This window comes from Rousettus aegyptiacus, unplaced genomic scaffold (assembly GCF_014176215.1).
Source record: "Rousettus aegyptiacus isolate mRouAeg1 unplaced genomic scaffold, mRouAeg1.p scaffold_m13_p_10, whole genome shotgun sequence".
Lineage (NCBI taxonomy): Eukaryota > Metazoa > Chordata > Mammalia > Chiroptera > Pteropodidae > Rousettus > Rousettus aegyptiacus.
The window spans coordinates 42,190,403-42,209,484 of NW_023416285.1; the positions used below are offsets into that span (position 1 = coordinate 42,190,403).

General features: G+C 34.8%; 1 protein-coding gene across 1 annotated transcript in view; it reads right to left on the bottom strand.

The window, feature by feature from the left end:
- The window catches only part of ARHGAP24 (Rho GTPase activating protein 24), a 354,030-nt gene that overhangs the window by 226,047 nt on the left and 108,901 nt on the right, over positions 1 to 19,082 (bottom strand). The window contains exon 2 of the mRNA XM_036227764.1: positions 13,020 to 13,107. Coding sequence (XP_036083657.1) covers positions 13,020 to 13,107 — 88 coding nt within the window. The remainder of the gene's footprint in view (positions 1 to 13,019; positions 13,108 to 19,082) is intronic.

The window sequence follows — 19,082 nt, forward strand, 5'->3', positions numbered from 1 at the left end:
ATCAAAGGCTCCCTTTGGCTGTTTTCCTTGACTAGACTCATCACAGTAGTATTAAATGCATGAGTGTACCACTTTTAGAAAGGCGTTTGTTTCCAAATAAAGATTAGCCTGGACTTAGAACAAAAAATTCAAAGATAATGACACAAGGCTAGATGTCTAGCCTATTTCATTTAGGTAAGGTGTTAAAAACAGAACAACAATAACAAAAACAAATCCAGAAACAAAATTAAGGAGATTTTTAAATCCAAGGACAGAATTTAAATTTGCAGGGAAGAGTAAATAGATGTAAAATATTTGTTCTTTCTTTGGACAGCCTTCAATTTTATTTCACATGTTAATACTTTGCTTCCTAAATCATTCAGGTTTTCCCTTATTTTTGAAAGGATTGGATGGAACTCTGGATCGTGGCTTGATACATTAACAGCAAAATCTGAATGGCTGCTTCTTTCTTTGAGGCGTAGAATGGGGCTCAAATAAGTAGTCAGTTCATAAAAAGAGGAGCCTCTGGAAGAATAGCGATATCTCATCTCCGTCTTTCCCGTCTGTTATGGGCTGAGTTGTATCCTCCAAAATATGTATTTTGAAGTCCTAACCCTTAGTACCTCAGATCCTGATCCTATTTAGAGTTAGGGTCTTTACAGTCTCCATTTAATTTTAATTAAGTTAAAATGAGGTCATTAGGGTAAACCCAACTAGTGTCCTTCTTAGAAAGGAGAAATTAGGACACAAATGGGCACAGAGGAAAGAACGTGTGGGAACACAGGAAAAGGCAGCCATCTACGAGGAAAGAAAAATGGCCTCGGAAAACACCAACCCTGCTGATACCTTGACCTTAGACTTCTAGCCTCCAGACTGTGAGAAAATACATTTCCACTGTTTAAGCCATCCAGTCTGTAGTACTTTGTTATAGCACCCAGCAAACTAATAAACACTCTTTCTACTCACCCCTATTTCTTGTTACAGACATATAAAATGTTATTTTAAAAATAGTGCTGGTCAAATAGGAATTCAGGAGAAAATATTCTGTATGGAACCAGAGGACCCTTAAAACAATGCAGCTTCATGGTAACATTCCAGTGACTGTCTACTAAAGTTGCTGAGACCCATAGCCAGCTTGATGAAATTTGAATGATATGTAGAAGTTTGAATTTAGATTTATTATTCCGATGTTTAAAATATTAGCATTAGTATTTAGCTGTATATTTTCACAAAGTCGACTGACTGCCTGGTGTGAGGCCAGCCTGGTGTCTGAATGCTGCCAAGTTGCCTAGGACACAGGCTCCTCCAAATTGGCCATATAAAAGGAATAGCCAAATGGCCACTTCTCCGGGAAAGCCTAGATCAGCAAGACACATGCATGAATCACACTGCATATCCCCGGTATATCCTTCATCTCACCCTGTTAGTACTCTTTTTCTGACCGCAAAACTTTCTTCACACTTTTGCCAATGTATTTTCAGCCTGGAATTCTTAACCCCATAGTCATCTAATCAAAATCCTGTCGTTTCTTTACATTTCAGCTGTCGACTCCTGTCTCTGGGAAAACATCCTTGATTATTTTAGTCCACATTGACCTTTTGCTTCCCAGGTTTTACTGCATTTGTAATTCATCTAAGACAATCCAGTACAGAGGCCAGCACTTATTTATATATGACACTATATCAACAAGTGTTCCAAAGTGTCGCTGCTTTTCAGTAAGCAGAGTGCTGAGTGCTTCTCATATTCTTATCTCTTTCTATCCTTGCTACAACTTCATTAGGGAGGTATTCTTACATCATATTTGCTAAGAGGAAATTATGGTTTAAAGAGCTTAGCAACTAGCTCCATTGGTAGAACTGGGACTTCATTTTAGTACTGATTGCTAGAGAAGTCTTGTACCTCGCTCTTCTTCCTAGACTGTCTTTCAGGGTGGCCTTCATGGCTTTGCCTTCTCTGCATCTTCTGCCCTTAGGCATCACTCCTCCTAGATCACAATGAAACAGGACAGTTTCCACTCTTCACTACTCTCATATACCTAAAGTAAGTAGTTTTGTATTTAAAAAGTACTTAGCAATTCACCTGGAATAAATTGGAGTTTTATAAAATCTAGGTGGCTTTACCTTATGTTACCAGTTTCCTTATTTGGGTATAGGGATTTCAGGTTGGAGCATATATTTCTGCATAACCCAGGACCTCCCAGGACTTCCATCTGGGGCTTTGTAGGCCTGATGTAATGGGGCGTGAAGATGGACAGTTTTCAAGTAAAGCAGCATTTGAAAATGCACAGGACAAATGAAACCTCAGACCAACAGATAAAGATAACATTCTTTATTTTTATTATATTCCAGTCTCTGATTTTTATTCTAGAAAAGGTAATAAAAAATGACACAATGGCATTCTCTTCTAATTCTTTTAGAGCATCATAATTACATGACCCATGGCTTATTTTTTTTTTTACTACTAGATTTAATGGTTTTTATTGTAGTTATCATACAATATCATATTAGTTTTGTCATACGACATAGTGATTCAACATTTACATATTCTACAGTGTGTTCACAACACTAAGGCTAGTAGCCATCTGTCACTGTACAAACCTAGCATACTATTATTGACTATAGTCACCTTCATCCTTTTTACTCATCCCTCCTCTCCCTTCCCCTCTAGCAACCATCAATTTGTTCCTTGTTTCTATGAGTTCGTTTTTGTTTTGTTTTCCTTGTTCATTTGTTTTGATTTTTTTTTTCAAGCCAGGAAGTACAACAGGCCCAAGGACACATTATTGGGTTGCAGATGGTCCTTGAGGTTTTTATTTTTTGAACCATTCAGGACAACTTCAGCTCAGTTTTCCATTGAAAAGAAAAGAAAAAAAAAGAAAAGAGAAGAAAAGAGAAAAAAAGAGAAAAGAAAAGGAAAGAGAAAAGAGAAGAGAAGAGAAGAGAAGAGAAGAGAAGAGAAGAGAAGAGAAGAGAAGAGAAGAGAAGAGAAGAGAAGAGAAGAGAAGAGAAGAGAAGAGAAGAGAAGAAAATACAAAAGGCTTTCCTGGCTCCCTGAGAGGTGGCACAGGACTTAGTGATGTGGCAGTTTTATCCTGGCTGCAAGCTTTTTTCCTACCCTTAATGATCAGTGTGTTCTGCTGCACATTTATTTGTCTTCTTCTGATATATTCCCTTTCCTGTGAAGTATGACTTCTCTCTCTCATTCCCGCATCATTTCTAACCTATTGATTGAGGAGTGCTTGCTTACAGTGTTACAGTCTCCCCACTGGCCATTGGCTCATTCAAATATACTCTTTCTCTAGCTAAGATAGAGCTCAAAGAAGCTCCACTACAAAACAAGAATTTCCTGGAGAAACTCTTTTTTTTGTAATAACAGCCCCCAACATTTGCTTAGCACTTTACTGTCTACTTTCTTAGCTTGATTAGACCGCAAAGCCTTTTCCAATTATTGGATCAAAAAAGACAGGTAAACACAAACAGCCTAGGCATACATAATTAAAATCACGCCACAAAGAACACTGGTGAAGGACTCACATTTACAATAAAATGAGTTGCCAATAAACAGTTTTTGTCACCAAAGTTCTAAAAGGCACTATTTGTTTTAGTATTAATGAAGAAGTGAAGAATAAGGAAGTGCAGACTATTTTTTAAAGAGTTTAGATAGAGTCTGTGAAGTTAATGAAGTTCTCTAGTCTAGTCTCCTAAGGCATTGGCAGAAGGGGCTGTAATCAAATTAAATAATTTGGAGCGGAAGGCTCTTTTAACTTTGGCTAATTTAACACAATCATAAAACTGAGGTCCAGTTTATTCCTTAATTCAACAAGCATGTATTAAGCATATACTATATGACAGCCACCCTGCTAGATATTAGAGATAGAATATATTGTTTTCACTTAAGAGCTCTGAATTTAATTGGGAAGAGAATACAAACAATATAAAAAAATGTGAATCTCAAGGACAGAGGAAGAAAATACAGAGTATTTTAAACCTTTAATCTCATTTCCTCATTTGTCATCCTTATTTCTCTTAACTTGGATATTTGGCTTTTGTTGAATCTAGATAATAAGCCTATCCATATTCTTATTGGTATAAAAAAGCTGTCGCATGTGGTGGTATTGTGGGCTCAGGTGGGTGTGAAGCCTGGTTTTCACATTTATTAGAAATGCGAGTTTGTACGACTGTTTTACCAATCAGGAGAATGGTGTCTATCACCAGTGCAGTCATATTAAATAAACCATCGTAGATAAAGCCTGACATACATTAGTACAGGGCTTGACACTTATTTCAGTAAACATATTAGCTATAATTTATGGAAGTTTTTTCATACTGATGTTACAAGAAAATTGGTATGATGAAGGGAAGAAAGGTATATAAGAAATAAGTGGTGGGATAAATAAACTACCCCTCTGAGAAAATAAATGTGTTACTTTTTCCAGCGAACAACGTATTGTCATTTTCTGTGAGATACTTAGATCTTTAAGATATGTACATTGTACAAAGGAGAGTTTAGAAGATACTTCAAGCTTATTTGACTTGCGAAAGATGCTTTCGACTCAGAATATTATGAATATCTCCATGACCTCGTGTGAACTGAACAAAGTGTGGGAAATGTTTTCATAATAGGCACACCCAATCTCTTGTTAATAATATTCTTTTCTTAAAAAGTCACATAGCAGATTTTAGCTTCAGTCAGAAACTAGAGTTCTAAATGAGCAAAGACAGGATTTAAGGAGAGAATTTCGGTTTGGTCACTAAAACTTTTTAGGTTCATCATGATGAAACAAACAAACAAACAAACAGGACATTAATCAAAGATGGAGCTTCTAAATAAAAATGTTGGCAAACAGCTCCTGAATCTTGATTTTGAGGTAGCCAGTGGGTGGTGCCATGATCTGGGGAGACAGGCTGTCTCACTATTCTAATTCTGGCTCTGGTGGCACCAGTGAGGATTAGTAATTTATATTAGTATCTTCAGCTTCCTTTTCATAGTTTTGCTTTTTTTATCTAGCTACAGGGCCCATGGGCCAAATCTGGTCCACTGTCTATTTTTTACATTTTTAAGTTGTTGGGAAAAAGCAAAAAAAAAAAAAAAATGCTTCTTGATATTTGAAAATTAGATAAAAACCAAATTTCAGTGTCCGTTAATAAAGTTTTATTGGAACACGGCCATTCTCATTTGTTTATGCTATAACACCAAAGTTGAATAATTGTGGCAGACTTTATGGACTACAAAGCCTAAAACATTTACTATCTGATCTTTTCAAGAAAATGTTTGCTGACCCCTGATCTAGCATATAGAATGAATGCTGAAATTAAAAGTGAACAGATCAACATGTCTGCAAACACTGTAAGCGAGCACTCCTCATATTACACTTCTGGTTAAGAGTGATCATAAGACCTTACTCTTAACTGGTATATAAATGCTCCAAATGCCTTTTGGTTGATGAGATATTAGCCAGATTTTGAAAAGATTACAAACATTTTAAAATGCTCTTTAACTATTTTAATAGCCTCTTTCAAATGTATATTTTAAGGCATTTTAAGTAGAAAAGGAATTTTGAAGCAAAAATCCCGAATACTGTTTTTTTGTTTAATGTGAAAAAATACATAGTAGGTAAAACAAGCTGATTTTCAATGCACTTATTTAACTCATGTTCAGAATTACTTGTGTATATAGAATTATGTTTTCATACCATAAACGACTCCTACTCACATTCTCTAAATAATTTGCACACATTAACTAAGCAAAAAAGAAGAAAGAAAAAGTAATTAAAAAAAATACTAGCTTCAGGGCAGCCTACAGACTTAGGTTGACAAAAAAAAAAAGTGAGAGATTGTCAAAGTTGCTTTTGGATAACATATATAATTGCATGGATTTTAACTTACAGACTGACACAAAAGAAACAGAAAGTTAAGATAAAAAGAGTGTTGTAAAAGTAAATGCCTCAGCAGCTTATTTAACTAGTGATCAAGAAAATGACTAACTTTTATGCTAAAACAATGTTAAAATATACCCACATTTTCATATATAGACACCAAATTATGGTTTACATTTTTAAATGACTGCAAATTAATACATCCAATGACTGTATTTGTTCATCCTGGAAGAAGTTAGTTGCAAATATAGACATGGATGATAAACTTTCATTGCTGATGTCACATAATTATTTCAAAAAGTCAAAAATTGGCTAACCATTTTCATTTCTCACAGATACCCATGACTATCTCTCATACTTATCTATTTCTCAAATGGGCTATTATATAGTGCAGCTGCTCTGACCATATAAGTAGGTTCCAGTTTTGGGAAATTAAAAATTTTACAGTCTTCAGACCCATGAAATGTTCTACCCAGGAAATTCTTTTGTAATACATAAAATAGGTCTGTAGAGTTACACAATTATAGGACCAGGAGGAAAAAAAAAAAAAAAACTGAATCAAGGAGATAAAAATAAAAATCTGATTAATAATATAGCATGTAGTTATGGATAATAGAAAACAATTGTCATGTTAAACATAAATGTATATAGATGAAATAAATGGACACAAAGAAACATAGAAATAAATAGCTAGAGAGACAGATACATGAAGAAAAATAGATAGATATTAATAAAGTCTTGTTCTCCAAATTTAAACTAGAGTTCTTAACCTAGAATCCAAAATAGGGTTCAAGGAACACCACGGTTCAAGTCCCACAAAATATTTGCCGTTTTGATAAGTATATGCATTTTTCTGGCAAAAGATCCATAATGCATAGATTGTATACATAGCCATGTTCTCTAACTTTTCTTTTGGTTCCCAAAAATCTTTCTGGGAAGTAATTAGAATGAAAAAATTTTATTAAAATTTACAGAATATGCAAGTGTCTGAGGGTATTGGAAATAATTAGCATAGTCATGTTTAAAGGTAGAAAAAAAAAATCACACCTCTTTTTTTTTTTTTTGAAGGGTTTAATTTCATTTCCAAACAGGTGAAAATCACTTTAGATGACTCTTCAAATTTTCTCTCTTTTTAAAATTTGTTTCCAGAACTGCCTCTTTATCCCCTCATCCTTTTTCCTGTGTGTCCTTTCTTTCTCTCTCTGGGGGAAGGAAGAAGATAAGAAAACTTCCAAGTTCTAATTCTTATTGATTTGGGGCACTAGGTGTAGATGAGATTTTGAGGGTCTGGAAGACTTGTAATTACCTCAAAACTCATATGGGTCTCTACTTGGAGGTCAGTAGACTGATTGCCAGCATGTAGGTAATAAAAGGGTGCTTGTTGCTGGCTAGACAGTGAGTGATAACTTGGCCAGTGTGTGGAATGAGTTTGTGAAGAAGCTGAAGCAATTTCTGCAACATGAATTCTGTAACAAAGAAAAGTGAGGTGTCGATCCCTTCATTGGCACATTTATTCACATATAAGTGAGGACATGACAGGCAAGTGTATCTTTCTCCCCATTTTTTCATGACAGTATAGTTGTGGCTTTAGAACATACATTCAAAAGAACTATAACTGGACATCTTTATGTATTTTTATGATAGGCTTAAACATACAAATAATTGCAAATAAATGAAAATACCTATTCTCACTTCAAGTGCCAAAATTCTCATTCTTAATGGATGAGCTAAGAAGAGATACAAGGATATCCATTTCAGCTAATAATGATAAAAAGTTCATACATTCTTAGTTCAGAAACTAGGGTCCAAATTCTAATATCTCATATTTTTAAGCCAGTATACATACACGACTTTATTTCGATTTCTTGAAACCTCTGTAAAGGCGAATTGGTGATACACACACACATGTCCACACACTCTTACACTACCCAGTGTTAGCTGTTTGATCTTGATTAAATTACTTCTCTGTACCTCAGTTTCTTTATCTGAGAATGAAGATAATATATAGTCTGCCTCATAGAGTTATAGGATGGGTTAAATAAAGTGATACATGTAAAGAGCCTGGAACATTGCCTGAGATACAGAAAGCTAAATACAGATAAAGCTATAGACATTTTAATGCTTTGTCTAGATCCCAGAGGCTGGTATATTGGCTGCTGATGGTTCAAAGAGTCCCTCATGGGAACTGTTCCCCACTGCAATAGGGAACTGCTTCACCTAAGTTGATCTATTTTCCCTCCTCCCAATCAATGACTAGACTCGCTGATGCCAGGAAACAGAGGTGTGCTCCCTTAGTTTAGAGAAACTCTGAGGGGCATCCCAGCTCCAGAGCTTAGTCGCAATGTGTTACTAGAACATTTCTCCTTCTGCCCCATCCTGCTTTACTCACTTCCTCACAGGTGAAGCATCTCCAGAGACCACTCCCCAATAAACATTCTAATATAACTCTTCATCAGAATGTTTCCCCAAAATCCAAGCTAAGATTAAAAATTTGTCTTTCTTAAGATCTAAATCTGAAAAAAAAGTGCTAAAAACTTACATTTTAACTTGAAAAAAATAAAGCAACGGAAGTTGTGCCTAGTCACTTTCCTGCAGGACTTCTAGAGAGAACGCATTTCAGAGAAGGAATCCAAAAACCCCAAGAGGAAGACTAGAAAAAAGGAAGTGCCACTTGGAGAAAACAGTTTTCCAAATAAATACCATTTTTTTGTTCCAATTCATTTATTTTCTGAGCATTTGTAAGTTTTTCTCCCTTTTCATTCTTTCCCTCTTTTATACTCAGTATTTAAAATTTCTTTATGAAATATATATGTATATACATGAAAAAGTGCATAGATCATAAGTGAGTAGCTCAATGAATTTTCACCAAGTGAACAGACAAGTGTAACAGCACACACATCAGAAGTACAGCTTTTACTAACATCCCACAATCCCCCGCCTTATGCTCCCTCTTAGTCATAATAGCTATCTTAATAATTAATACCATTATACAGTTTTCCATTTTATAAATTCTGCTATTTATAGGTATTTGGGGGAGTTTCTAGTTTGGGGGCAGCTATGAATCATACTCTTATGATTATTCTTCTCCATATCTTTTAATTAGTATATGAATTCATTTTTGTTAGGTATATACCTGGAGATAGAATCGCTATATTACAGGATATGCACACATTCAGATTTGGTAGATGCAGCCAGGTTTTTTAAAGTGATAAACACTATTTTTGAGGGGAAGGAAAATAATTTCTCTTGACCATCAGAACAAATCAGGCAAGCATAAGGGCTGCCGATAAATTTTGAAGTGTGCTAGAACTGTCACCGACATCTTCTCCAAGTTGAAGACTCATGTGAAGATTGGGAAGCCACTGATCTTCTGAGGCTGAAGCTCATGCTCCGTGGAGAAAGGGGCAAGGTGGCAGGGCTGAGGGAGGCAGCGGCAGTGAAATGGCCTACGCTACTCTTAGCAAGTCAGAGTGCATGAGTTTCCTGGTAGTTGAATAAGCACAAAGAGAGTAGCGGGCTTTTGAGCCCTTTTGTTGATGTTCCATCTAACAAAATCATATCCAGCAGAGAACCCTACCATGTGAAGAGGATTTTCAATTCCTGGGGCATTGAAAACTCCACAAATGCACTCCACGAGAGAGCATTTGGAGAGAAATATAATAACCAGTCAGTGTTAAGGGACTATGTTCCAGCAGCAGCTTCTGTTTAGGAAGATTACCTCCTTCCATCTTTCTCTTGGTGTATTTACTTGAGAAGAAGGCAGGGAAGTAGGAAAGAGAACAAGAGACATTTCCCTCCACTTTAGCCACTAGAGTCACAAAGAAGTCTTGGTGACCAAGGGATGGGAAGATCCTGCACAGCAGAAAGTAAAGAGTTCAACAGAGCCACATTGGGAGCCAACAACAACAATGATGAAAACATTTCATGTAACTGAGATTCCCCCATAAACCTGGCGAATATATACACATCAATAAATATCCATTCAGCACATGCATTGGACTGTACTAGGTATTAAAGATGTGGTAATCGGGAAGAAAGATGTGGTTCCTGATTCCATGGAGGATGTACCTTTGTGTATCTCTTGATCGCTCTGAATCACTATTTCTTTTTTTCCTGCTAACAGACTATTCTTCTAAGAAAGTCATTCCATTAATTACTCTGTTAATTTTCCTAAACATCACAAGAAAAACTTCACCAAACACATTTTGAGGAGCAAAGAGACCTTTTCTTTCTTCAAGCACTATACATTAAAGGTCTGCCAACATTCCTTTCTCAACCACATTTCCCAAAAGCTTAGCACTTGGCCATAAAACTCCCTTCAGTCTAAAATTTGGCGTGTCAGACAGTGAAGTCTTCAAATTTGCCAATTTGGCTAACATTTCCTTTTTGAATAACAAGCAGAGAAATAGGAAAAAGATGAAGTTAAACGCTTTAAATCATGGCATTATTCAGAGAGAGAATTCATTTTCTAAATTATGGTAGTTTTTTTCAGATAGTTTTTTTAGAAAAGCTTAAAACCTGTATAGAAATTCAATTCACAAAGTAATAAGTAAGATAGCATACCTTACAGACCTGCAATAAGGCCTCAAACCCCCCACTTTCTTGAAAAATCTTGTTTTTCTTATTTGCACAGAGTTGCACTTAATTTCATAGGACATTTCAGACTAAAGCAAAAACTAAACAAAGACTCCTACCTACATAGTATATATGGAAAAACTATAAAGATATCTAGCACATATATGCATAAACTCTCTAAATATGTATGTATGTATGTATGTATGTATGTATGTATGTATGTATGTATGTGTGAATGTATATACCACAATACCTTCACACACAATGTGTGGTTTTGTATATAATGCTAGAATATTTAGCAAAGAGCTTCCTGGAGGCTTTTGTCAGTTTTGTTAGACAGCATTACAAACAGGGGGGAATTTAATTCTATTCATAGCTATATCTTGGATAGTTGAGCTTGAGGTACTCGTCCAGAAAGACAGAAAATAGTGTGGGATTTGCAAGCATCATTGGCAGCATGGATTTTTAGATGTATGCTTGAGAGAATTCCACAAAAAGAACACCATAGAATAAGTACATGTTATGAAGATACACTGTCAGGCAGGCCTGAAGAATACAAGGTGCTGACTACATTTCTGTAATCTTTCCTGTCTCTTACACTTTCTGACAACTGAAACACTTGCAGTCTCTAGGTTCCCCATGTCAAACTATTTCACAATGGGAAAAATGAGAAAATTTTATCTTGTCATTCCCATTTGCAGAGATAAATCAAGTATCATGCTATTCCTAATTAATCTTGATTTTGCAAAAATTGATTAAAATAATGTGATACAGATCCCCACATTTTTATACAAATACAGAAGCATTGGCCTGGGAATTTCCTTCTGATGACAGGGGCACAATGGCCAAGATTAATAGTGGAGACACTGGATTCTCACTGTAGCCACAACGATTTTCCAAATCTGTCTTCAAAGAAACATCTGATATAATCCTTTTGTCCTTTCATAAGATGATTCAGAATTATAAAATCTAATTTAGAAGCTACTACATATTGTATTAATGATCGAGGAAGCATCTTTTCAAATGAGCTATGAGCTCATTTGTTTTCTGAAAGAACAACCTTCAGATTTCACATCACACAGTCTTAAGCTTCCTAAGCTTTGCTCATCAAAAGCCATTATTTCATATGCACTGCATGTGAAACACATGCTCTAGAACAGCAAACTTGGAGGGGAGGTTTGTGACTTCCTGAGCTTGAAGACATAGCTGCCTCCAGAAGTCTTGACTATATTCTTTAATATTATATCAGAACACCTTCACTAAAATGAAATCTCTAGACAGTTACACTGGGAAAGTAGACCTTTCATATCATTGCAGATAAAGAGTCAAAGCTGTCAGTGTAATACCACGTTCACTTAAAAGCCAACAGGCTAAATAGTAAAAGAAATTTCCTCTGCTGATACTTCAAAGACATTGCAACATCTGGAATTTGGTTCTATATAGGGTATTCCACTAACAAGTATAAAAAGATTTTAATAGGGCAAACAAGATTCAGGTTTCTTACAATATGTTCTCCCTGGGGGAAAACAAATAACACAGTGCATCTGACTAACCTTTCTGCACTTCAGCTGCATTAATTAACATTTAGTCATGGATTCCATTGCAAGCCAGATGAACTCAGTGCTACAGCTGTTTTCATTGAGGGGAAAAATATGCTTTCATATTTTAGATTCCCAGCATTTGTAAATCTGGGGAAATGTTTTATTGACTGTCTTTGTGCCAGCATTATTGATATGCATTATATATTAGTGACCCCGAATAATTGTGAACTCACCCTAGACTGTGATTAAGTCAATGTCAATATCACATCAATGGAGTCAGTCAGAGTCAATGCTATAAAAAGTACATTCCTAACTCCCTTTATCTTACGTGGAAGATTAGGAAGGGCTAAAGAACTGATCAATGAAGTAAATCATGGCCTTGAAGAAACTGTTGCTGAGTGAATCAAAGATTTAAGTGGAGAACAGGTACTCTGAGACGGACAGATGACGGTGACTAGGAAATAATGAACAGATGTCGAAGAAGTTTAACTGCAGGATTGATGACTTGGCAGAGATGTCCTCAACACTATAAGCCAAATATGTGGAAGTGTTGCTTGGGAGCAAAGCTGAGGTACAGAACTGCAATGTTTTTTCAGTCATCGAGGAAGTTTTTGTTTTGTTTTTATAGCAAAGACTTTTTATTTTCCGATATAGTTTTGTGACGAAATTATGACAGTAAATCAGCTGGACGATGCATTCTTCCTGTAATACCTTGCCAAATTTTATATTAAGAGAGTACTGTAACAGCAAAATTGCCTCCAATAGTCATTTACAAATGCTGTGTCATGATTTCTGATCAGCTCTGCAGTCTTGTGAACAAGTGAATGTCCAATAATCATGTTGCCACATGTATGTGTTTCTGTGTTCATTTGTATCAGTGTACAAACCTGGAAGCATTATTTGTGTAAATACTAACCGAATTAGACACTTGATGCCTCAAATTAATGTTCTTGGCCACGACTCAAGAAAAACAAAGTCTGTCTGACCTGTTCTCACTTTCATCAACATAAAATAGGAATAATTCAATCAAACCAGAAAAATTATCTTACCTGGAACTACTTCAAAAAGAAATTTTCCTGGGCTCTCTTCATTGCAGGGATGTTCAAGGACTTTATTTCCAGGCAGAAAAATAGCACCCTGTGAACATGAATTCCGAAAATGTCAACATTATCCGATGGCAAATATTGAAAATCATCATCATCATAATCATCATCGGTGACTATCCATGGTACATCTACAATCCATTGTATAGTAATATGCATCAGACACATTTATATTTCCAAATATTCAAAACCATGTAACAGAATCGTTTTCATTCGACATTTAACAAATATTCATGAACCATCTAATGTATATAAGATACTGTATTAGGTGCTGGATTCATTTTAAGCATCAATTTATTAAATGCATTCTGCATGCCAAATTCTTTTTAACTAAAGTTATTGGGGTGATGGTTAATAAAATTATATGAGTTTCAAGTGCATGATTCTATAATACATAATCTGTATATTGCATTGTGTGGTCATCACCTAAAGTCAAATCTCCTTCCATCACTATATATTTGACTCCTTTTATCCTTATCTACTCCCCCATCCCCTTTTCCCTCTAGTAACAACTAAGCAAACTGTTGTCTGTGTCTGTAAGTTTTTATTTGTTCATTTGTCTTGTTCATTTGTTGCTTTCGGTTTTATATTCCACATATAAATGAAATCATATGACTCACAGCTTTTTTCTGTCTGCCTTATTTCGCTCAGCATGATAATCTCAAAATCCATTCATGTAGTCGCAAATGGCAGTGTTTCATCTTTTCTCATGGTTGAGTAAATATTCCATTGTATATACGTACCACAGCTTCTTTATCCAATCATCTATTGAAGGATACTTTGGTTGTTTCCATGTCTTGGCCATTGTGAATAATGCTATCATGAACATAGGGATACATATACTTTTATGGATAAATGTTTTCAAAATTTTTAGGTAGATACCTAGAAGAGGGATTCCTGGGTCATATGGTAATTCTATTCTTGATTCTTTGAGGAACCTCCATACTGTTTTCCATGGTGGCTATAACAATTTACATTTCCACCAGCAGTATTATGAGGCTTCCTCTTCTCCCACAGCCTCTTTGACACTTGTTGTTACTTGTCATGTTTATAACAGCTATTCTAACAGGTGTGAGGTGGAATCTCTTTGTGGTTTTGATTTGCATTTCCCTAATAGCTAGTGTATCTTTTTTGATATATCTGTTGGCCATGTGTATGTCTTCTTCAAAGAAGTGTCTGTTTGGGTCTTCTGCCCATTTTTTAACTCAATTCTTTTTTTATTGTTGTTGTTGTTAAATTGTATGAGTTCTTTATATATTTTGGATATTAGCCCCTTATTGGAAGTGTTGTTTGCAAACTTCTTCTATTCAGTCAGTTGCCTCTTTGTTTTGCTGATGGTTTCTTTCACCATGAAGAAGCTGTTTAGTTTAATATAATCCCATTTATTTTTGCTTTTATTTCCCTTGCCTTTTGAACTTACAAAATCCTCTCTAAGACCAAGATCCATAAGATTAATACCTAAGTTTTCTTCTATGTGCTTTCTTATGTGCCAAAATTTTTACTGAATGTTCTATCAACATCATATTATTTGTTAGAATAAAATGAGGTAGGTATGTTTTCCCCATTTTATAGCTGTGAAAACCAAGGTAGAGTTATTCAGTAACTTAGTCATTATTGTCATAGCTTTCTCTTAATTACCTTTTCTCTCTTTTGTTAGATTTCTCTCTCTCTCTCTTTACTGGGTCATGCTCATGGTACTGAGATATATTTAAAAGTCAGATATCCTATTAAAAAATTTACTTTGACTCCAACTATCATCTTTTTTTCTCCTTGCCTAGAAAAGAGTCGTCTACACTGAATCTGTTTCTTTATATGTATCCACTGTAGTTTGGTTTGTACACCCATAACTATGATTGTATGACTCACAAGCTTTGTGTTTAACAATTTTGAACCCCCAATGAACTTGACTTCCTGGGAGCAGTCAGCACTATTAACTACTCCTTCTTGAAGCACCTTCTTTCCTTGGGTTCTTGGTTTTCTCTAGGTTTTTGTCCAAGTCTCTTTTGCTGGCTCTAATTAACCCTTAAATATTAGAGTGTTTCAGAGATTTATCCAATGATTCCTTCTCTTCTGAGTCTATACTCTTTCTCCATGCTATCTCATTCATACTTATGACTTTAACAACCAACTATAAGCCAATGAATGCCAGAAAAATATTTCTAACCCAGGGCTGTGTGAGATGCAGACTTTTACGTCCAATAACTTATTTGACATTTCCATTTGGATATCTCAAAACTATCTTAAACTAAACTTAGTCAAATTAAAATGCAATTAATTTTTGGTCCTGTTTATGTATTCCCTAACTCAGTGACTGGCATCCTCTTCCAACTGGTTGTAGTAATGTAAGAGCCATTATCTCTACTCTACTATATCTCTAGCACCACCGCTCCCTAATTCAAGTTACTATTGTCTCTGGAACATTTCAATGGTCAGTTCACCGAATTCCTCATAATACTCGAATATCTTTCAACCCATTTTTTTCTTAATGCAGCCAGGGTGATCTTTAGAAACAGAAATTTTATCTTGCAACTTTCCTGCTTAAAGATCTTCAATGTCCTTCATTTGTCCTAGGGTAAAGCTCTGGATAGTCTGTTCTATCAACATCGCTAAGATAATTTTTCCACTCTTATGCTTTCTATACTTTTTATGGCTTCCTGTGATCCAGCCAACTGCCTTTCTATAAATAGCACTATAAATAGCATCATACTCTCATCTACCTGAGGTCTACTTTCTTTTCTCAGTTGTTTTATACCCATTTTTCAAAACATACTTGCATAGCTGTCTTAATTTTTCCTGGAGTGATTTACCACTGTATGCAATTGTTATTTATAAGATTATTTGATTAATGTCTATCTCCATCATTAAACTGTAAGAGAGCAAGAATAATATACAGTTTGCTCCCTAATTTACCACCAGTGCCTAGCATTTTGCCTGGCATAGATTAATACTAAAAAAAAAAAAAAAAAAAAAAAAAAAAAAAAATTGTACTATCGAGTGAATGAGTACTGTTAGTATAGCAAAGCCAGTATTCAAAACCAAGCATGCTGGATATAAAAACCTGTGCTCTTTTCCACTTTATTTTATTGTCCCTGTCTACAGCCATACCACCCTGGACATGCCAGATCTCGTCTGATCTTGGAATCTAAGCATGGTCAGGCCTGGTTATTTTGGATGGGAGACCACCTAGGAAGACCAGGTGCTGCAGGCATTTAAAAATAAATAAATAAATAAATGATAGATAGATGATTGATAGATAGATAGATAGATAGATAGATAAAGAAATAAGTCCACTTTCCCAGCTTGAAGCAATATTTAACTCAAGTAATGTTTAATCAACTTTCATTTTACCTGTTTTGGCACAGAAAATTATAGTCATCAACTCCGTCCCTGCTTCTGGGCTTAGAGTGATAAAGCATGGCACTTTCTAACTAAAACCGAAGAAATTGTAGCTTAGGAGTGTCCCTCTCCTTCATGCTTACAAGGTGAAATGTTAGAGGTATGACCTTTGTTTTCCTCCTTTGGGAAGTAAATTTTCCTACTTTTCATCATATCTAGCATCGTCTGGCTTATGATTCTCATTTTGCTTACAGGTATTTTAAAATAATTTTTTAAAACTTGAATACTTTGAAAATATTCTTCATAATTAAAATCTTTCTTTTATATATGTTTAATCTATATGATTTCTATAAAGTGATAAAATCAGTTGTTTCAATTATGAGTTTCTTCTACTTACTGAAATAATTTTTTGAAGTAATTAAATTTTTGATTTCGTTTAGTTTTAGAACATAACATCTAAACTTCCAGATGGGTACAATATTCTTTCATATGTGCATATATGGGTATATGTGTGTACGTAATGGCTCCTATTTAATTCTACGCCTTCAAGCTCTACTTAGAATCTTAAACTGTACATGTGTCCTATAAAGCAATTTAAGCTACACTCCTGTGTAAACAATCCTCCTGAATAAATCTACTCTCTTTCCATAAAATCCCAAATAACTTCACATGTGACTAATTAAAAGACAGAGTAATACTACTTTTTTGCCTTTTTTTGTATATGTGAAATAGCTATTTCTGGTTGATATTTTCAATTTCCAAATTTGACATTATACGTATTTTATATTTTAACAGTTTTCAAAAACATGCAATATAAAAATAACAGTTAAATCGCAGTAGACAATGTTTATGGAAGGATGTATTGTATTGACAAATATTTATTGTGATTAATTCATTGTCACTCAGAAAGCAAAATAAAGTTATTTAATTGAAATAGCTATCTTGATCACCTTGTATAGAAGCCATGTAAAGTCTATAACTAAGAGAAATGTCTTATAATCATTATTTTCAAAGCATTTGCAATATTAACATTGTCAGAAAATTCAGATAAACCCCAAAAATCTGTAATTTACTCACCACCATAGATAACCAATACTAATACTATATACGTCTTTTCATATTTATATATTTATGTATATGTGTGTATTAATGTATAATTTTTACAAAAAAGTAATCAAACTACACCTATTACCTGCTTCAAAACTTAAAAATCAAAACAAAAATTTTTATTGGTTTTGTTATTATGCCAATTTAACAATCTACATCATTTTAAAAGCTGAATAGTAGAGTATTTGGTATACGTGTGTGTGTATACATATATATGTATATATATGTGTATGTGTACATATATATGTGTGTGTGTGTATATATGTGTGTGTATATGTGTATATATATACACACACACATACTTTTACATCTCCTATTGTAAAGTATTTATGTTTTTTTGGTATTATTGTAAAGAATATTTTCATGAATATCTATTAAGTTAAATCTTTGAGATCCTCCTTAACTTATTCTTTGGGACAAATACGTAAGAGAGAAATTAGTAGTCAAAAAGTATGTACTGTTTGTGTGGGTTTGGTTAATTCTTCCAGAGTTGCTCTAAATTAGCTAACCAAATACATAACTAATAAGCAAGTATAATTCAAGTGCCCAAACTGATTCAAAAGTACTTTATTGAGACACTATCATATGTTGGATATTATTTCTAGAATTATTTCAGATGATATAAAGTGTGTAAAAAAACCTCTCTACTAATACAATATATAACGATATAACTATAATATACAACTAACTTAAAATAAGGAGAAGATTTATATGGAGGAATAATTAGGAAGTAAAGATTGCTAGTGATGTGGAAGGGTCTAACCCTAAGCAGAGGATGCAGCATTTCATATCCATAACAACTGAGAACCATAGAAGTTTCCTGAGAAAAGCAGATGGAGATTCAAGAATACTAGTCTTTTAGAAATTTGTTACCATGAAGCAATTAATTGACATAGATGGCAAAGTCAAGACCTACACAAAGGTGTTGGCAGTAGAAATGTAACAGATTTACATTAGAGATTCATTATTAGAAGTACATTTTTTAAGAAATATGAAAGAAACTGGTTATAGCTTAAACACGAGGAATGAATAAGAAAGTCAAAGACAACTTTAACTTTTTTTCTTCTGTATATGTAGAAGGTGGTGCCTCTTGCTAGACATAGGGAATTAGGAAAATTCAAGCTCCACGAAGACCATGCACGTGAGCCCAAAGTATGTGATGTTCTTTAATTTTCTGTTAGTAGCTATGCTGGGATTTCTCCATTTACCCCTCCAAATCTTCTCTCCACCCATCACTCTATTCTGTACCTCAGGACACTAATCCCTATAAATTGCAAAAACTGGGCTCTCTTGATCTCTGACTTCAGGATGGGTTTCAGAGGCCATAGCAAGAGGTCAGAAGACATTTAATGATATTTATTGACTTGTCTTCCTCCACACTAGGCAGTACTTTGGCCCTTGGTGCACTAACTACCTTAGTCCACATATCCTATAACTTGCAGGCTTCCCCAGAATCCAGCAGAGCTGAGTGGTAATGGGTACATCCCTGTTTTTAACCCCTGTTTTCACTCACTATCTGTTAGTTTCTATTAACCTTTTCAACACTTTATAAATGGCTTATCGCAC